Source organism: Furipterus horrens, unplaced genomic scaffold, assembly GCF_987537825.1.
Source record: "Furipterus horrens unplaced genomic scaffold, mFurHor1.1.pri manual_scaffold_1, whole genome shotgun sequence".
NCBI classification, from domain to species: Eukaryota; Metazoa; Chordata; class Mammalia; order Chiroptera; family Furipteridae; genus Furipterus; species Furipterus horrens.
The window spans coordinates 153,852,353-153,867,075 of record NW_028327171.1 but is presented as its reverse complement, the minus strand read 5'-3'; the positions used below and the strand labels follow the sequence as shown (position 1 = coordinate 153,867,075).

The 14,723-nt window shown below is 41.6% G+C and overlaps 1 protein-coding gene across 1 annotated transcript in view; it reads left to right on the top strand.

Annotated features, from left to right (window-relative positions):
* The first annotated feature begins 668 nt into the window (after positions 1-668).
* Positions 669-14,723, top strand: part of ACVR1C (activin A receptor type 1C) — a 101,249-nt gene continuing 87,194 nt past the window's right edge. The window contains exon 1 of the mRNA XM_090267567.1: positions 669-889. Within this exon, the coding sequence (XP_090123693.1) occupies positions 817-889 (73 nt within the window). The 5' untranslated portion in view covers positions 669-816. The remainder of the gene's footprint in view (positions 890-14,723) is intronic.

Genomic DNA, 14,723 nt, shown 5'->3' with positions numbered 1-14,723 from the left:
AGCGGCCATTTTATAGAGGGGAGAGCCACAGAAAGACAGCAGGTAAGAGATGAAGTTTGTGAAACCAAAGCAACTGGTAGCCCACGCAGTCGAACAACTGGTTATTTCCGGGGCTCTACAGAGAGGGCGCCCTTCCACAGACCCGGGCACACCTAGGACTTGGTGGTGGGGTGAGCCAGGCAGGAATACCCTGGTGTGTCTCATGGCTCAGCCTAGTTAGGAACCTTTAGGGCACTGGACTACAAACGAATGTCGAGACCTGAATGGGTGTATTTTCCGTAGGACTACACAGCGGACCACCGGGAAGCAGTTGCTGCAGGGCTTAAGTTTTCCCAAAGTCATAGTAGGGCTTTCCCTTCTGTCCCGACCCCCACCTCCAGTCTTGGGAGCTGCGAGCCACCCCTCCCTTTCACCCCTCCCCCCCAGTTCTGGGCGATCTCACTTCCTCGCCATCGTGCCGCCTTTGCCCGCCTGCCGGGCAGCGCCAGGCCACAGGCGGGTACGAGAAGGCACAGGGGGCGGAGGCGCGGCAGGGGCGGGCTCTGTCGCCCCTCCCTCCCCACCCCACACCGCTCCCCTCCAGCCGGCTTCTGGGGTCAGTGGCTGGAGCGCTGCGCACGCCAGCCACGAGGGGCGTGGGATGGGGGAAGCAGAGGAGGGGGCCGCCCTCACGGATTAGAGCAAACCGCGCACTTCAAACGGCTGTGGGGCTGCGCTTCCCTCCTGCACCCCGAGAACTTTAAAACTGCGGGCGCTGCCCGGGCCACCTAGCTCCGCTCTGGGGCCTCGCAGCCCCGCCGCGGCCGCCCGGTGGCCATGACCCGAGTGCTCAGCGTTGCCCTCCACCAAGCTCTCCTGCTGCTCGCCTTGGCCGCTGCACTCTCTGCAGGTATGACTGGTGCTGCTTCCCCCGCATTCGCGCGGGTGGGAGTCGGGGGCGGTCCTCGGGTGGGCACGAGCATGGAAGAGGTGCTCGGAGCAAACTGACCTTCAGCGGGGCGGAGTGCGAAGTGCCTGTTGGAGTGAAGGGGCTCTGGACAGGGCGCAGCGTGGGCACCTGACGTCTGGCAGTCCTAGGGGCAGACAGGTGTGTTGGGGATGAAACCACCAGGAGGAGGGAAAAAGCGATAGGGACGTGGGGGTTTGGATAGTAGGGGTGAGGTGGGTGACAAATTTGGGGGCAGTTTGCAGCGAAGGGAGGGAGTGTGTTTCTGGGTGTGCGTAGGGCTGGGAGTTGGGTGGCACCATCAGTTCACTCTGCAAGTGCTTCGGGGACGCTCTGTGCTGAGCTCCGCAGAGCTGAGCAAGGTGGTGGGAAGGTGGGGAGAGGTGGTGGAGAGAGATTCAGTCTGAGTTTGAGGAGGCCAGGGATACCTCAAAAGCCGCTGGTGCCAAGCTATGTAGGCGGGAGTGGGAGCTTCAATTTGCGTAGTTTGCAACACACATTGCTTTCGAGGTATGATCTTTACTAAGAGTTGTAGGAAAAAAAATTCTGGCAAGCATCCCGGCGTTTATAACAGGTCTGTTCCTTGATAGGCTAAATAGAACCCTGGGCCCAAGCTGGAAACCAAACGTTTCTTTATAATGTTTACTAAAAACTGGGGCAAATACATCTTCGGTGAAATCATGGTGTGCTAAGATGAAAATCCATTTAACTGTGAAACTATTTTGATTATAACATTTTCCTGGATTATGGAGCCCAGAAGTAGGATTTCTTGATAACTCATTCTTGAAACATTTCAATCAGACATTTAAGACATTTGCACATAAAAACCTGGTGTTTTTCCGTAGAACTGTACTTTGCCCAAAGCTAATTTTGATGCATTTGTGTTTTCCCAGATGACAATCTGTTTGACATTAATAGCGATACTTCAGGGTGGGTAGTTTTCCTCTTGTGACATGTGCAGGAGAATGTTTTGAATAGTATGATTGCTGTCATTTACAGATTTCAGTGTTTCAGATGGTCTAAGAGAATCACTAAATACATTTACGTGAAATTTTGATTATTGGAAGAGATTAATTAGGAAAGCCGTTACCCAGAGGTTGTCAGTAAAATGATGAGATAAAGTGAAATATTTGCAGTCAGAGTTAGTAAATTCATCAATTGGAAGAAAACTGACTATGGGAGTCTATAAGAAATGGGTGAAAGCTCTGCTAACTTGGAAGGAACATTCAAAGTGCTCTTGACTGATAGAGTTCCCCCGCCCCCCCAAAATAATCAAGTCTTCCAGACACTTGACTAGACACCTGTGAAATTGCCTCCACAGGCTGTCCATACAGCCCTATACTTAGCTGCAGAGATTAAAAAAAAGACTCAATTATCTTTTTATATAGCTTGAAAGGCATGTTTTGTTATCGACAGAATCTTTTATAAAATTTTAGAGACCCCGGGTAAAGCAACATTGCAAAACAAGCCCTGCTATGTTCTTTTAAAGGAATGGAAACTTTTGACATTGAAATATGAAAAAAAGAAAAAAAATAGAATATCCATTCAAATTAGATTGTTTCCTCAAAATCTGAAAGCAAGAAAAATGCCTGACATGGAGACAGTGTCAATATACTAGAGAAGTACTTACCAAAATTGAACTTTTGCAATGAACTTTTGAATATCACATAAGTCATTTCCAAAACTTAAAAAAACACTTTACCCTTATTTGTATTCCACAGGAAAAATAATGTCTGTTTCTCTTTACATTTTTAATTCCTAATTTTTGTACAAATCTTTGATTATTTGGTAGGGGGGTTCAAGGTAGTTTATTTATATAATCTTCTAAGTTGTTTTTGTTGTGTGGTTACCTACGTTATTTTTGACCTTGTCACTTTTACAAATGACATTGTTAATCATATTGACTGTTTTTGAAAATGTACGTGCCATTGTTGACACGTTATATGATAAGTTGCTATTGACACAACGATGTAGCAAAACTATATGACAGAAAACACCTTCCAGTTTGGCTCTGCTGAGCATCAGGCCTAGGACTTTAAGTATCTGAAGACATTGATAAGCCAGAAAGTGCTTTTTGCTTAGGCTGTTCTTTCCAGCAGCTCTTGCCATGCATTAGCAGCATAATAGAAGCTATTGCTTCTTGTTATACATCTAAGAAGCTAATGATTATGGGAACTTAGACAAAATATTTATTGGTCTGGACTGGTGAATAAAACTAGGTTTCCCTGAGTTACTCTAATTATCTAGTTACTAGGTTTTTTGATTTTTGATAAGAAAGATCTGACATGACCTCCCAACAGTTATCTTGTGTACTAAACAAAGAATTGGCATAAAATGTCTGAAATTATAAGCTGTGATTTGGATATTATATAGATTTACACACTCTCCACTAATTTTATGAAACTCCTTGGTCTTCTGGTTGGGAAAGGATTTCTAAGAGCCTGGAAAGCTAGATACTCAAGTGAAAAATGTTTCATTTAATTACCAGGGTATGGTTTGGGCTCTCAGATATTGAATTCTCCTCAGCCCCAACAACAATTAGCACTTCCCACTATCCATTTTAAGCTTTGTTGGAAGTGAAAGTGAAAGCCATGGATTGACTGAGTTTATAAATGCAAAAGGTGTTTCACATTTGCCCTTCTTTAAGAACAATCATTTATTGATTGATGGACTCAAATGTAGCAAGAGGCTCCCTGATTCCAAGGAACAACCTCCTCTAGCCCAGGAGAAACTCTGTGCAGAGGTCCTTGGGGGAATATTTCTTCATTGACCATAACACTGGGGAACACAATTTTCGTTGAGTTACATCTGACACTTGTTTTTGACTAACTTTTGGCATCTGAATCCAAAAATGACTCCAGTTTTTCTCTGTCATGTCAACTTTTTAAGATACAGGATACCCTCCCTTTGTCCCCAAAAATCATATAAAATGTACATACAAAGGAAAATAAAGAAAAAATTACCTGAATATACTGTTTATTTAGAATTATTTTATTCATATAAAAGCTAAATATTGTTACTTTAAGTCAAATTGTGTACAAGTAGTAAAGTTCTGCTACCAAACATACATATTAAGGCATTTTATCTTTTCAAATGACAGGTTACGAAATGATAAAATGAGATACTTGAGTCTCCTTCAGTTGGCAAAGCTTTAACAAATTGCTTCATCAGACCCAGTTTTATGTGAAGAGGTGGGAATATAATGTTCTTGCTGTCAACAAGTGGCTCATGTAGAATGTTTGTATCACCAGGTTTGAGGTCAGATTTGGAGGCCAATTTGACTCCAGCCAATGCTTCTCATGAGCTCTGCTGTCCCACATACACAGAAAACAGGGATACTTAGTGTATCCACGTTGCTGACCAAGAAGGAAGCAGATCATTTGAAGGTCAACACAGATGATCCAATTATACTTGTGATATTGCAACAGATCAATGACTCTCTTTATGTCTTCATATTATTCACAAAAACAAACTGAATGGCCAAGTGGGACTACACCAAATAAATTGGCATTGTGAAGGAGGACACACTTTAAGCTCTGCTTTGAGCTATCAATGAACAGTTGCCACTGAGTTGCATTATAGATTGGAATTCCTCCATTAAACCATGTACGTTATGGCAATACACAAAGCCACCATCAAAGTACTGCAGAAATGTACTTTCTCTTGATCAAAAGTAGGATACCTTCGCTCCTTTTTCAAGCAAGTTTTTCTCATGCAGTCTTGATGCTAGGAGTTCTGAAGCCTTTTGGATAGTGCCAAATCTTGGGCCAAATCATTCAATACATGCTGATCAAATCCCTTATGAACTGAGTCATCTTCAATTTCAAAATCTTCATCATTGCTGTCCCTTAGTTCTTCACCATACTCCTGTTTTTTGAAAGAGGGTAGTTCAATGAAAACTGGCACTGGGATTTCAGCTGAAGGAGGCACTGGGTATATAGCTGATAGTAGACTAGGATGCTCTATTTTACATTTATTTTTCTTGTTATATCCTGACGTTTTCATTATACAAAAGTAACAATCACTTGAATGATCTCTGGGCTATCGCCAAACCATAGGCATACCAAATGGCAACTTACCATGTATTCCCTTCATGCACATCCATAAACTCTCAACACACTGCTTACACACCTTGTGAGCGGCCCAAGCCTTATCTTGATCACCAAGTTTTACTTTAAGTTTGCCTGACAAATGTGCCAATTTTGGCCTTTGACTGGGAATGGTGAAACTGCCACAGATATAACAAAATGAATCAGGGTTGTTTAGGCATTTACAATGAGAAATAGAAGAGGTAGACATGATCTGAAGGAAAGGAAATAAGTATGTATGTAAATAAAAAAATAAATTCTGCTAACTCCTTGTATACAGACAAGAACTCGGGCTACACTTCGGAATATGATTCACTATATAGAGCGGCACACAACCTCTCACCACGTTGTCTCACGTGTAATTGAATAGCCTAGACAAGTATGAACCTGTTGCTGGTCTCCAAGGTTAGCCCTCAACCCTTCCCACTCAAGGGAAGTTTGCTCTCAGCCAAAAGGAGGGCACTAGCGCTTCCCTCGATCCAGGCTCGATCCAGCCTGGAGTGGTCACATTAAGATAAGCTGTACAGAAAAAAACTTGATGTGACAGAAGAAAACTGCAGTTTTGAAATCAGCATGCCTATTTAAGTCTAAAACAGCTGAAAAATTGAACTCAATAGGAATTATGTTAAAAATTGTTCCCCTGTGTAATGCTTCAACCTGTTTTCTGGCCTCAAGTGTACAGAGTCCTCTGATTCACTGCCGTCATAGAAAAATACAGGATTTGAGGGGTGAGAGAAACAGAGGAGCAAAGGATGACACCAAATTTTTGGCCCAAGCAGTGGAAGAATAGATCCTTAAGTGGGGTGAGGCCAACTGCAGGAGGAGCAGGTCTGGAGAGAAGAAGGGGACAGTGGTAGACAGCTGGAGCTCTGCTTTGGTTATGTTAGGTTTAAAATGCCTGTTAGACACTGAAGAAGAGATAGTAAGTAAGCAATTTGTTTTATGCTCCTGGAGTTGAGGGTATAAAAATGGCCTGAAGATAAAAAACATCTAGAGCCAAGGGCACTTACAGATAATTTTAAAAGATACATTAAATAGGGTCACAAATTTAACAAAGAGAACACCCAGTTAAATTGAGTTTCAGATAAACAACAAATGATTTTTGAGTATAAGTATGTTCCAAATATGACATTGGACATACATTTATTAAAAATTAATTGCTGTTTAATTCTACTTTAACTGCGCGTTCTGTACATTTATCTGGCCGTCCAACATTAAAGTAATATTGTGGTGAGGTGACCAGTTTCCAATACATGTATTTCCAGCTCTTGCATTAGAAAAAGAAGTATAGACCTCTTTGCTGGTCCTTGTCTCTTAAAACTTCTGTTCTAGATCTGATGCTGTCCCATATGCATCTCTGAATGGGTCACTGCCAGTTGTTTGTACTATCTCCACTGCTTCTGAGTAAACATGGAGGGATACCCAGCCTGTCCTAAACTTACATGGGTATCTTAGCAGGAAAGGGTGTGTGAAAAAGACAAGAATAACTCTCTAGACTCTCTGGAAATGATTGTTATGTGAAAGCAGTGGGTTTTGCCCAAATTTATGTCTTTTTCATTTACAGCCATAGTACTTACACTTTTCTATATTCTGAATGTGATTGTTATTTTCAAATGCATTTTTAGAGTATTTTCCTTTTGAATAAACATTTACGTGCTTCTCTTTTAGAGGAAATGCTTCCAGGCTGTAGCTGAGATCCAGTTTGTTTGTGAACTTTTTCTAGGCAGTACTTGCATTGCTTTTGTAAATAAGAGAAGGTTAAGAGGAGCAGTGAATGGATAGAGTCAAGGCCAGGAAGGTCTTAAGCCCCACAGGACCTGATAATCTGACACAGTTTGAGGTTTTAGAGCATGTTCCTAAGAGATCCACTGCAAGTCCTTTGGGAGAGGGGCAGGAATACATAAATATCAGCCTCTAAATGATTTTACTGATGGAAGAGAGAAAAACATCGATGTGTTGTTCCACTTACTTGTGCATTCATTGGTTGATTCTTGTGTCTGCTCTGACCAGAGTTGGAACCTGCAATCTTGGTGTATCCTGATGATGCTTTAACCAACTGAACACCCAGCCAGGGCTTAGCTAGAGGCTGTTTAGTTCCTGCTCTAGTTAAGTCTTGAGCTGCTACCAAATAACTAGTATTGGCTTTATTCTGAGATTTGTAGGGGAAAGTGTCCTATAAATGAATAAGTATAGGCATGGGTCATTAAAAATCTCAAACAGATATGTTCAAATATATACAAAGAGTTTATTTTAGTAAATAATAAAATGAGAGTTAATTTTCAAATGTAAATAAAAAAAAGAACTGAACAGAAAAAAAGGAAAATTTCTAAGCATGAAGAGTGTACTATGTATGATTCCTTATCATTTATATCTGTGAGGCTTCTTCTGGATTTTCCATTGCTTTGGCCTTCTATGTATTAAATGTTCCCTAGCTGAGAATCAAAATCTCAAGGTTATTCTTACATTGCTTAAGAAATTTGGATAATATTAGGATGTGTTCATAAGTGATACAGAAGTGCCACTTTTGCTACGGGACCTAGGAATACCTAAATACTACCTTAGCTCAGCTGTGCCTCACCTCTAGTCTCAGAGGGGTTTCTAAGGGATACCTAGAAAAGGGAGGCAAAATAAGGCAAAGTAATTAAAAAAAAATTTTTGTTACCTGGTACTTTGGCCCAGAATTGCACGCAGAACTCTAATATACTTTCCTTTTCTAAACTTTTAATAATTAAATAGCCTAAGGATAAAGAAAAAAAAGTGTGTGAAAAATCAGAATCCTGGGTCCTGACACTGTGATACCATCAAAAGGTAGTGCAATGCCTGAGAGAATGAAGCCAGGGTGCCAGAGCAGGGAACCTCTGTCTCCAACACCTCACCTTAGTCCTGGGAGCTCTGACAGGGTTCCAGGTGATAATCTCAAGGGTCACCGTTAAGTGAGGAAAAAGGCGGTGAGTTTTTGGAAAAAAGTGATTGGGTCTCTTCTGTGAGGAAGCAGGTCCCGTTATTCCCACATTTTCTATGAATAGATGCATAAGTTACCATGACATGAACCCTGTGCCTTTTTGCGTTCTTTGAAAGCTGGATCCCTAAGGCATGTGGGCTTCTTGGTTCCTGGAATCTGAACAATACAAATTACTTCTCCTCTCGATTGGGGATCCAGAAAAAAAGTAAAAGGGAGGGAGGAGGTGAGTAGGAGTGTGAAACAAAAAAGGAATACTTTATTTCCATAGAAGCCAACACTCAGCTCTTTCTCAGGGGCACTCCCTTGCCTTATGATGTGGCTTTTGACTTCATCTGCTTTGGTTGGCCAGTTGGGCTAACGAGGTTCTTCTCTGTCCTGATTCTTCACCTTTTCTACTCTAGATGAACTCCCCTTTACTGTTATTCTCTTCTGTTTTTGTTTTTTTTTTTTTCTTTTTTTAGAGTAGGTATGTGAAGATATTGTTTCTTTGAAACTGTTTTAAATTAATCACCTCAAGAATTCATGGGTGAATCATTCAGTATGACTCAAGAACTTGGCTTATTATTTTTTTAAACAATTTAAATTTGCCAGAGACTTAAGCATCCCAAAATAGATCAATCTACTTTTCATTAAACTTTTCACATCAAGAAAATGATTAGGATACTCTAATTTTGAAAATGAAACACATTTTCTTCTGATTTGTTTTATCATCCTTATCTCATGACAAGATAAAATGGCAGAGATCGATGCCACATCTCTGCATGTTAAGTTTCTTAGAATTTTTTGTTTAAAGCTGTAATTGCCTGAAATAAATACTCTGTGGTCAAAAAACAGGATTAGAAAACAATCTAATCTGCCCAAATCTGGACAATGATCATTTTAATGCAAAATGTTAAGTTTCATAAATGCATGCTTGTCTAAGACATGTTGACTCAGAAGGTGGTAATCCAGATTAACACAGCTTTAAGGAACTAGAATGTTTGAAAACAGAGCCAAAATATATTAAGGAGTATTCACTCATCACATCTCACAATTTTATCTGATGACATTTTTCCTGGCCTGCTTCCCTAGAAGTGTGGTTTTTTTTTTTTTTTTCCATTTCTCCATCCCCATTATTGCTTTTTAAGAGTAAAGATCTACTTCACCACAGCATGGATGGAATTGGAGAGTATTATGTTAAGTGAAATAAGCCAGGCGGTGAAAGACAAATACCATATGATCTCACCTATAAGTAGAACCTAATGAACAAAACAAACAAATGAGCAAAATAAAACCAGAGACATGGAAATAAGGAACAAACTGACAACTACCAGAGGGGAAGGTGGAGGGGGATAAGAGGAGAAAGAAGGGGGAGGGTTTAGTCAAGGAACATGTATAAATGACCCATGGACATGGACAACAGGGAGGGGATTGACTGTAGGGGGTGGTGTGGGGCAGGGGAGAGCAATGGGGAAAAAATTGGGACAACTGTAATTGAACAACAATAAATTTTTTTTTAAATGAGAAAAAAATAAAGATCTACTCTGTGAGCATTTGCCTGCTTTAATAATTACAGTGAGACAGTGTTCTCACTGAACTTCCACTTATAATCTGTATTGTGTATTTCCAGGTAATACACTGTAAATCTGAAATATTGAATAAAGAATAATTATATGATTAGCAGAAGATTCAATGTGTAATTGAATGAACCGCTCTTCCCTTTTCTAGCTCTTTTACCTACAGCTGTTCTTTAGCTTTAATATGTTAGCTATATTATATAAAAAGGCATTGCTTTTTTGGACACAGAAGAAAACTGACTTTATTAAAACAACTGGACCTGTTTAAAAGGATTGAGAATTTATGTGCCAAATCAAGATTAAGGTGGTCCTTTAAAATTGCTTTTACTAAACCTTACTTTCAGTATTGCCATTATCATAAAGTTTTATGTAATATTTATTATCTCTTTAATATCTATAGTATTTGTAGTGTCATTGCCTCTTATATTCCTAACATTGGAAATTTGAATTTTCTCTCTTTTTACTTTGATCAGTTTAGCCAGCGGGTTTTCAGTTTTATTTATTGCTTTCAAATAAATAACTTTGGGTTTTCTTGATTTTTCTTTGTTGTTTTTTTAAAAAATAATTTTCTGCTCTTATAATCATTATTTATTTACTTTACTTACTTTGAATTTTATTTATTCTTTTTTTAATCCTAGCTTCTTAGGTGCTACCTTAGATTAAGAGCGACAAACTTTTGCTCTGGCCGGTGTGGCTCAGTTGGTTGGGGGTTGTCCTGCAAACCTAGGCTTGATGGTTTGACTCTCTGTCACAGCACATGCCTGGGTTGCAGGTTCGGTCCCCAGCTGGGATGCATTTGGAAGGCAGCAGATTGATTTTCCTCTCTCACTTCGATGTTTCTTTCCCTCTCTCCCTCTCTTCTCCTCTCTAAAATAAAAAAAATAAAACAGTTAAAGTTTTTTTTAAAAAAGTGGCAGACTTTTTTAATGGTCACAAAGTACATATTTTAGGCTGGGGGTCCAGAGAGTCTATGATGTAACTACTTAATTCTGCCATTGTAGTACAAAAGCAGCCAAAAATACAAAAATAGGTGTTGCTGTGTTTCAGTAAAACTTTATTTACACATGAGCCAGTCAATGGGCTGTAGTTTGCTGAACCGTTCTTTTTTAAATTATATTTCATTGATTATGCTGTTACAGTTGTCCCAATTTTTATCTATGCCCCCCTCCACCCAGCATCTCACACTGCCTCAGGCAATCCCCATGGCATTGTTCATGTCCATTGGTCATGTATTTAAGTTCTTTGGCTACCCCATTTCCCATACTGTACTTTTTACAGCCCCATGGCTATTCTGTAACTACATATCTGTACTTCTTAATCCCCTCCTCTTCACCCATTGCTCCCCACACCCCTCCCACCTGGCAACCATAAAAGCAATCTCAGTATCTATGGTTCTGTCTCTGTTCTTCTTGCTTGCTTAGTTTGTTTTTAGATTCAATTGTTGATAGATATGCATTTATTGCCATTTTATTGTTCATAGTTTTGATCTTCTTTTTCTTAAATAAGTCCCTTTAACATTTCATATAGTAATGGCTTGGTGATGATGAACTCCTTTAGTTTTTTCTTGTCTGGGAAGCTCTTTATCTGCCCCTCAATTCTAAATGATATCTTTGCTGGATAGAGCAATATTGGCTGTAGGTCCCTGCTTTTCATGACTTTGAATATTTATTGCCAATCCCTTCTAACCTGCCAAGTTACTTTTAAGAAATCAGCTGACAGCCTTATGGGAACTCCCCTGTAGGTAACTAACTGCTTTTCTCTTGCAGCTTTTAAGATTCTCTCTTTATATTTAACCTTCGGCATTTAATTATGACATATCTTGGTGTGGACCTGTTTACACCCATCTTGTTTGGGACTCTGCTTCCTGGACTTGCATGTCCAGATTCATGGAGACTAAAAAACGACCGTGGAGTGTTGGAGGGGGAAATCATACTAGTGTAATCTCACTCTTGCGGGTGAAGATGGGAAGAGGATTTGCCTTACAATTCTCATGGTGGCAAGCAAGAACGGGGGAGTCACAGGGTCACCCACCTTCACTCTTGTCCTGTGGCGGTGGGCGAGTACTTGGGGATCCAATATCACCCACACCCCTTGAACATAAGGGGCTTGTATATATACATAAAATTAACAAAGGTGGCATCTGGCCAGTCTGAGCTGTGTGATGGCATAACACTTATGCACTAAGAAATTATCTTTAGATAAGGGTAACCTAAGCAAATAAAAATACATGCATGTAGAGGTGAGGATCCTGGCTATGGTCACCCTGACATGACACTCCACCGCTCCAGGATTCTCGCCTGACAATCTACGCGACAGTATTCTTCTGAATGTGGCCCTGTGCGAGAAAACTGGAGCATTGTACTCAAATTCCACAGCAGCAATACAAGTTGTAACAATGAAAGAAAATACTAACTACAATGTATAATTAAAACTGTACACTATCCAGAGGCTAGGGAGGCCCCCTAGGCCCCTAGTGGGTCAGCATCAGTCCAATGGTGCAGCCACTGCCATGCAGAGTAATTGCCGGATTGTACTCTCCATGGTAAGCCAGTGGCAATGCTGCTTGGCATCTCTGTGCAGTCCCAGCATGCCAAGGCCTTTGCCACATCAGCAAAGGCGATGCCCAGTCCATGTATACCTTTCTGTAAACCAAACTTAAGGGCGATAAAAAACATGTTTAGTGTTACTAACAAGGGTCAGTCCTGCCTGTGCAGTAGAATACATGCTAAAGAGGAATCTTGAAATAATATAGTAGCAAATATAGGGCCCCTCCCCAGTTTTGTGTACTACACCTTTACTCCCTTCCCTAGGGGTGTAACTCTTTGGTCAATATGTAAGGCTATTGGAGAGACATGCATTGGCCCTAATAAAAGAACAAAACTGCCCCACGGAATGCTTATGGCCTCTGCACCCTTCAGGTATACCACCATGACCATGTGGCTATTACCCAAGGTATACACATCAAGGTGGCTTGAACACCTTGGCCCCATGGGGCCACTTATGCTAACTGTCATTGATCCATGTGACGAAATTCCCAAGGCCAGGTCCATTGCATTGTGTCACCTGGATTCAAGGCTGTTGATGCAGGCAAGAGAATGTGTTTTTGTCTTCCAAAACCAGGCTTCCACATACCATCTCTGGTGCACACTTGCAGCTGCATGGGGGCTGTAGTTGGCTGGAGCAAAGAGTCAATAGGGGGGAGCGCTCCGTTCCTTCGTCACTCCTTGAGGATGCATAACAGTTCATAACCATGAGGCCCACCCCTTCATAGAGACCATTATCTCTATCAGTCCCATTTTTAACAGACTATTACACCTTTCAATGATTCCAGCCCCCTGTGGATTATATAGGACATGAAACTTCCATTGGATGCCCAGATCCTCTATCCAGGCCTGTAACCCTCTTCCAGTAAAATGAGTTCCTTGGTCATTCTCTATAATTAGGGGGTGACTATAGGGATCAATTAGTTTCTCAAAGTGCTTCCTGATGGTCTGTTGATCCACATGCCTGGTAGGGAATGTCACTACTTTGAAGGTTAGGGGAAATCCCCATTGTTTCACTACTGTCCATGTAGTGCACTGACCTATGTGAAAGAGTTGCCTATGGAGCCAGGTGACCACATCTGAGTCTAGAGCTTTTTCTAGCCACCATACCCAAGCAAGGGTATCTGCGTCATCATTTCCAGGTGAGGCCAATGGGGCATGTCCGGTAACATGGTACAGGGTTACCTGTTCCTGCTGCCCTAATGTCCATAGGTCTTGCCACATGATGTGGCCCCACAGGGACCTATGAGCCACCATCCATCCAGATTCTAGCCATGTGGGCAACCAGAGAGTTGAACATTGCCATTGACCCCAACCATACTCTTCAGGGGTGACATGGACATTCAGTTCACAGGATTGTATTGGGTCCAAAATTCTCAAGGCCTCTACTGTATTTATAGCCTGTTTAGCTGCAGCAAAAGCGATCTCATGTTTGTGTTCCCTGTCCCACCTGACTCCTTTCTGTACTAAGTGGTAGAAAGGTTTTAGAATTAGTGCCGAATGCAAAATGAACACCCTCTGGCAGACTCACACACCCAAGAATTCCTATACAGTAGTCCCTCTCTATATCGCGGTTCACTTATTGTGGCCTCACTGTATAGCGGGATTTTAAAAAGTATTCTATTTAATTATTTATCGCGGATTTTTTGCTATATCAGGATTTTGTGGTACTGTACAGTAAATACTAAAATAAATGTAAGGTTCCTACTTCGCGGATTTTCACCTGTCGCGGAGGGGTCTGGAACGTAATACCCGCGATAACTGAGGGATCACTATAATTGCTTGACCATTGTGGGGGTTGGAAATGCCTGTACTTTATCAATTACTGCCTCTAGCATTACCTTCATCTCAGCCAACCAGACAACCCCCAAGAACTTTACAGATAAACCAGATCCTTGTATCTTGTTCATGTTTACTGCCCATCCTCACTGCTGCAAATGCTTCAGCAAAGCAGGTGCAGCAGATTCTAAACCTGTAAGAAAGTCAAAGGTCAGCAATATAATAACAAGTTCCCAGCTCTCACAGCATTCGATGTAACTATATGCAACTGCTATCTACCAATCATCAATGGCAAATCTGAGCTCTGCAGCATAAGGCAAGCAGCTGCCATAATCCGATCCAATAGGGGCTATTCACCCGGAGTCTGGTGCGCATCTGGGAGCACTGAGTGGCGACTGATGCAAGCTTACTCATTTCCTGGCCGGGGAGCAAAATGCCATTCACTTCTAAATCCCATAATTTTAGCAAGCAAGCCGCTACAGACTCCGCCCTCCTTTGCCGGAATTGGCTTCCTAAATTCACTTGAGGGGGCTGGGCTTGGCCTGCAGCCATTAGGGAATTCCCAGTCTTAATCCTCTGTGGTACCAAAGGTCCTCTGAAACAGGCTCTCCCTAACATGCTCCTTGGAGATTACGACCTGTTTTACCAACCCCTTTACAGAACCTCCCGCAGCTTCTTGTTCCACCCCTAGTAACATTTGCACCTTCCAGGCAGCTCTCAACTCTGGCCCCTGGCTCAGGTCCTATCTCAACTCTAGGACCTGTGCAAGTGAGTCTCTAACCCTCTACACAAAACAATGAGAAAAAGCCAGCGCACAGTGCTCCCTCCCTGGCACTTCTCTTCTCTAGA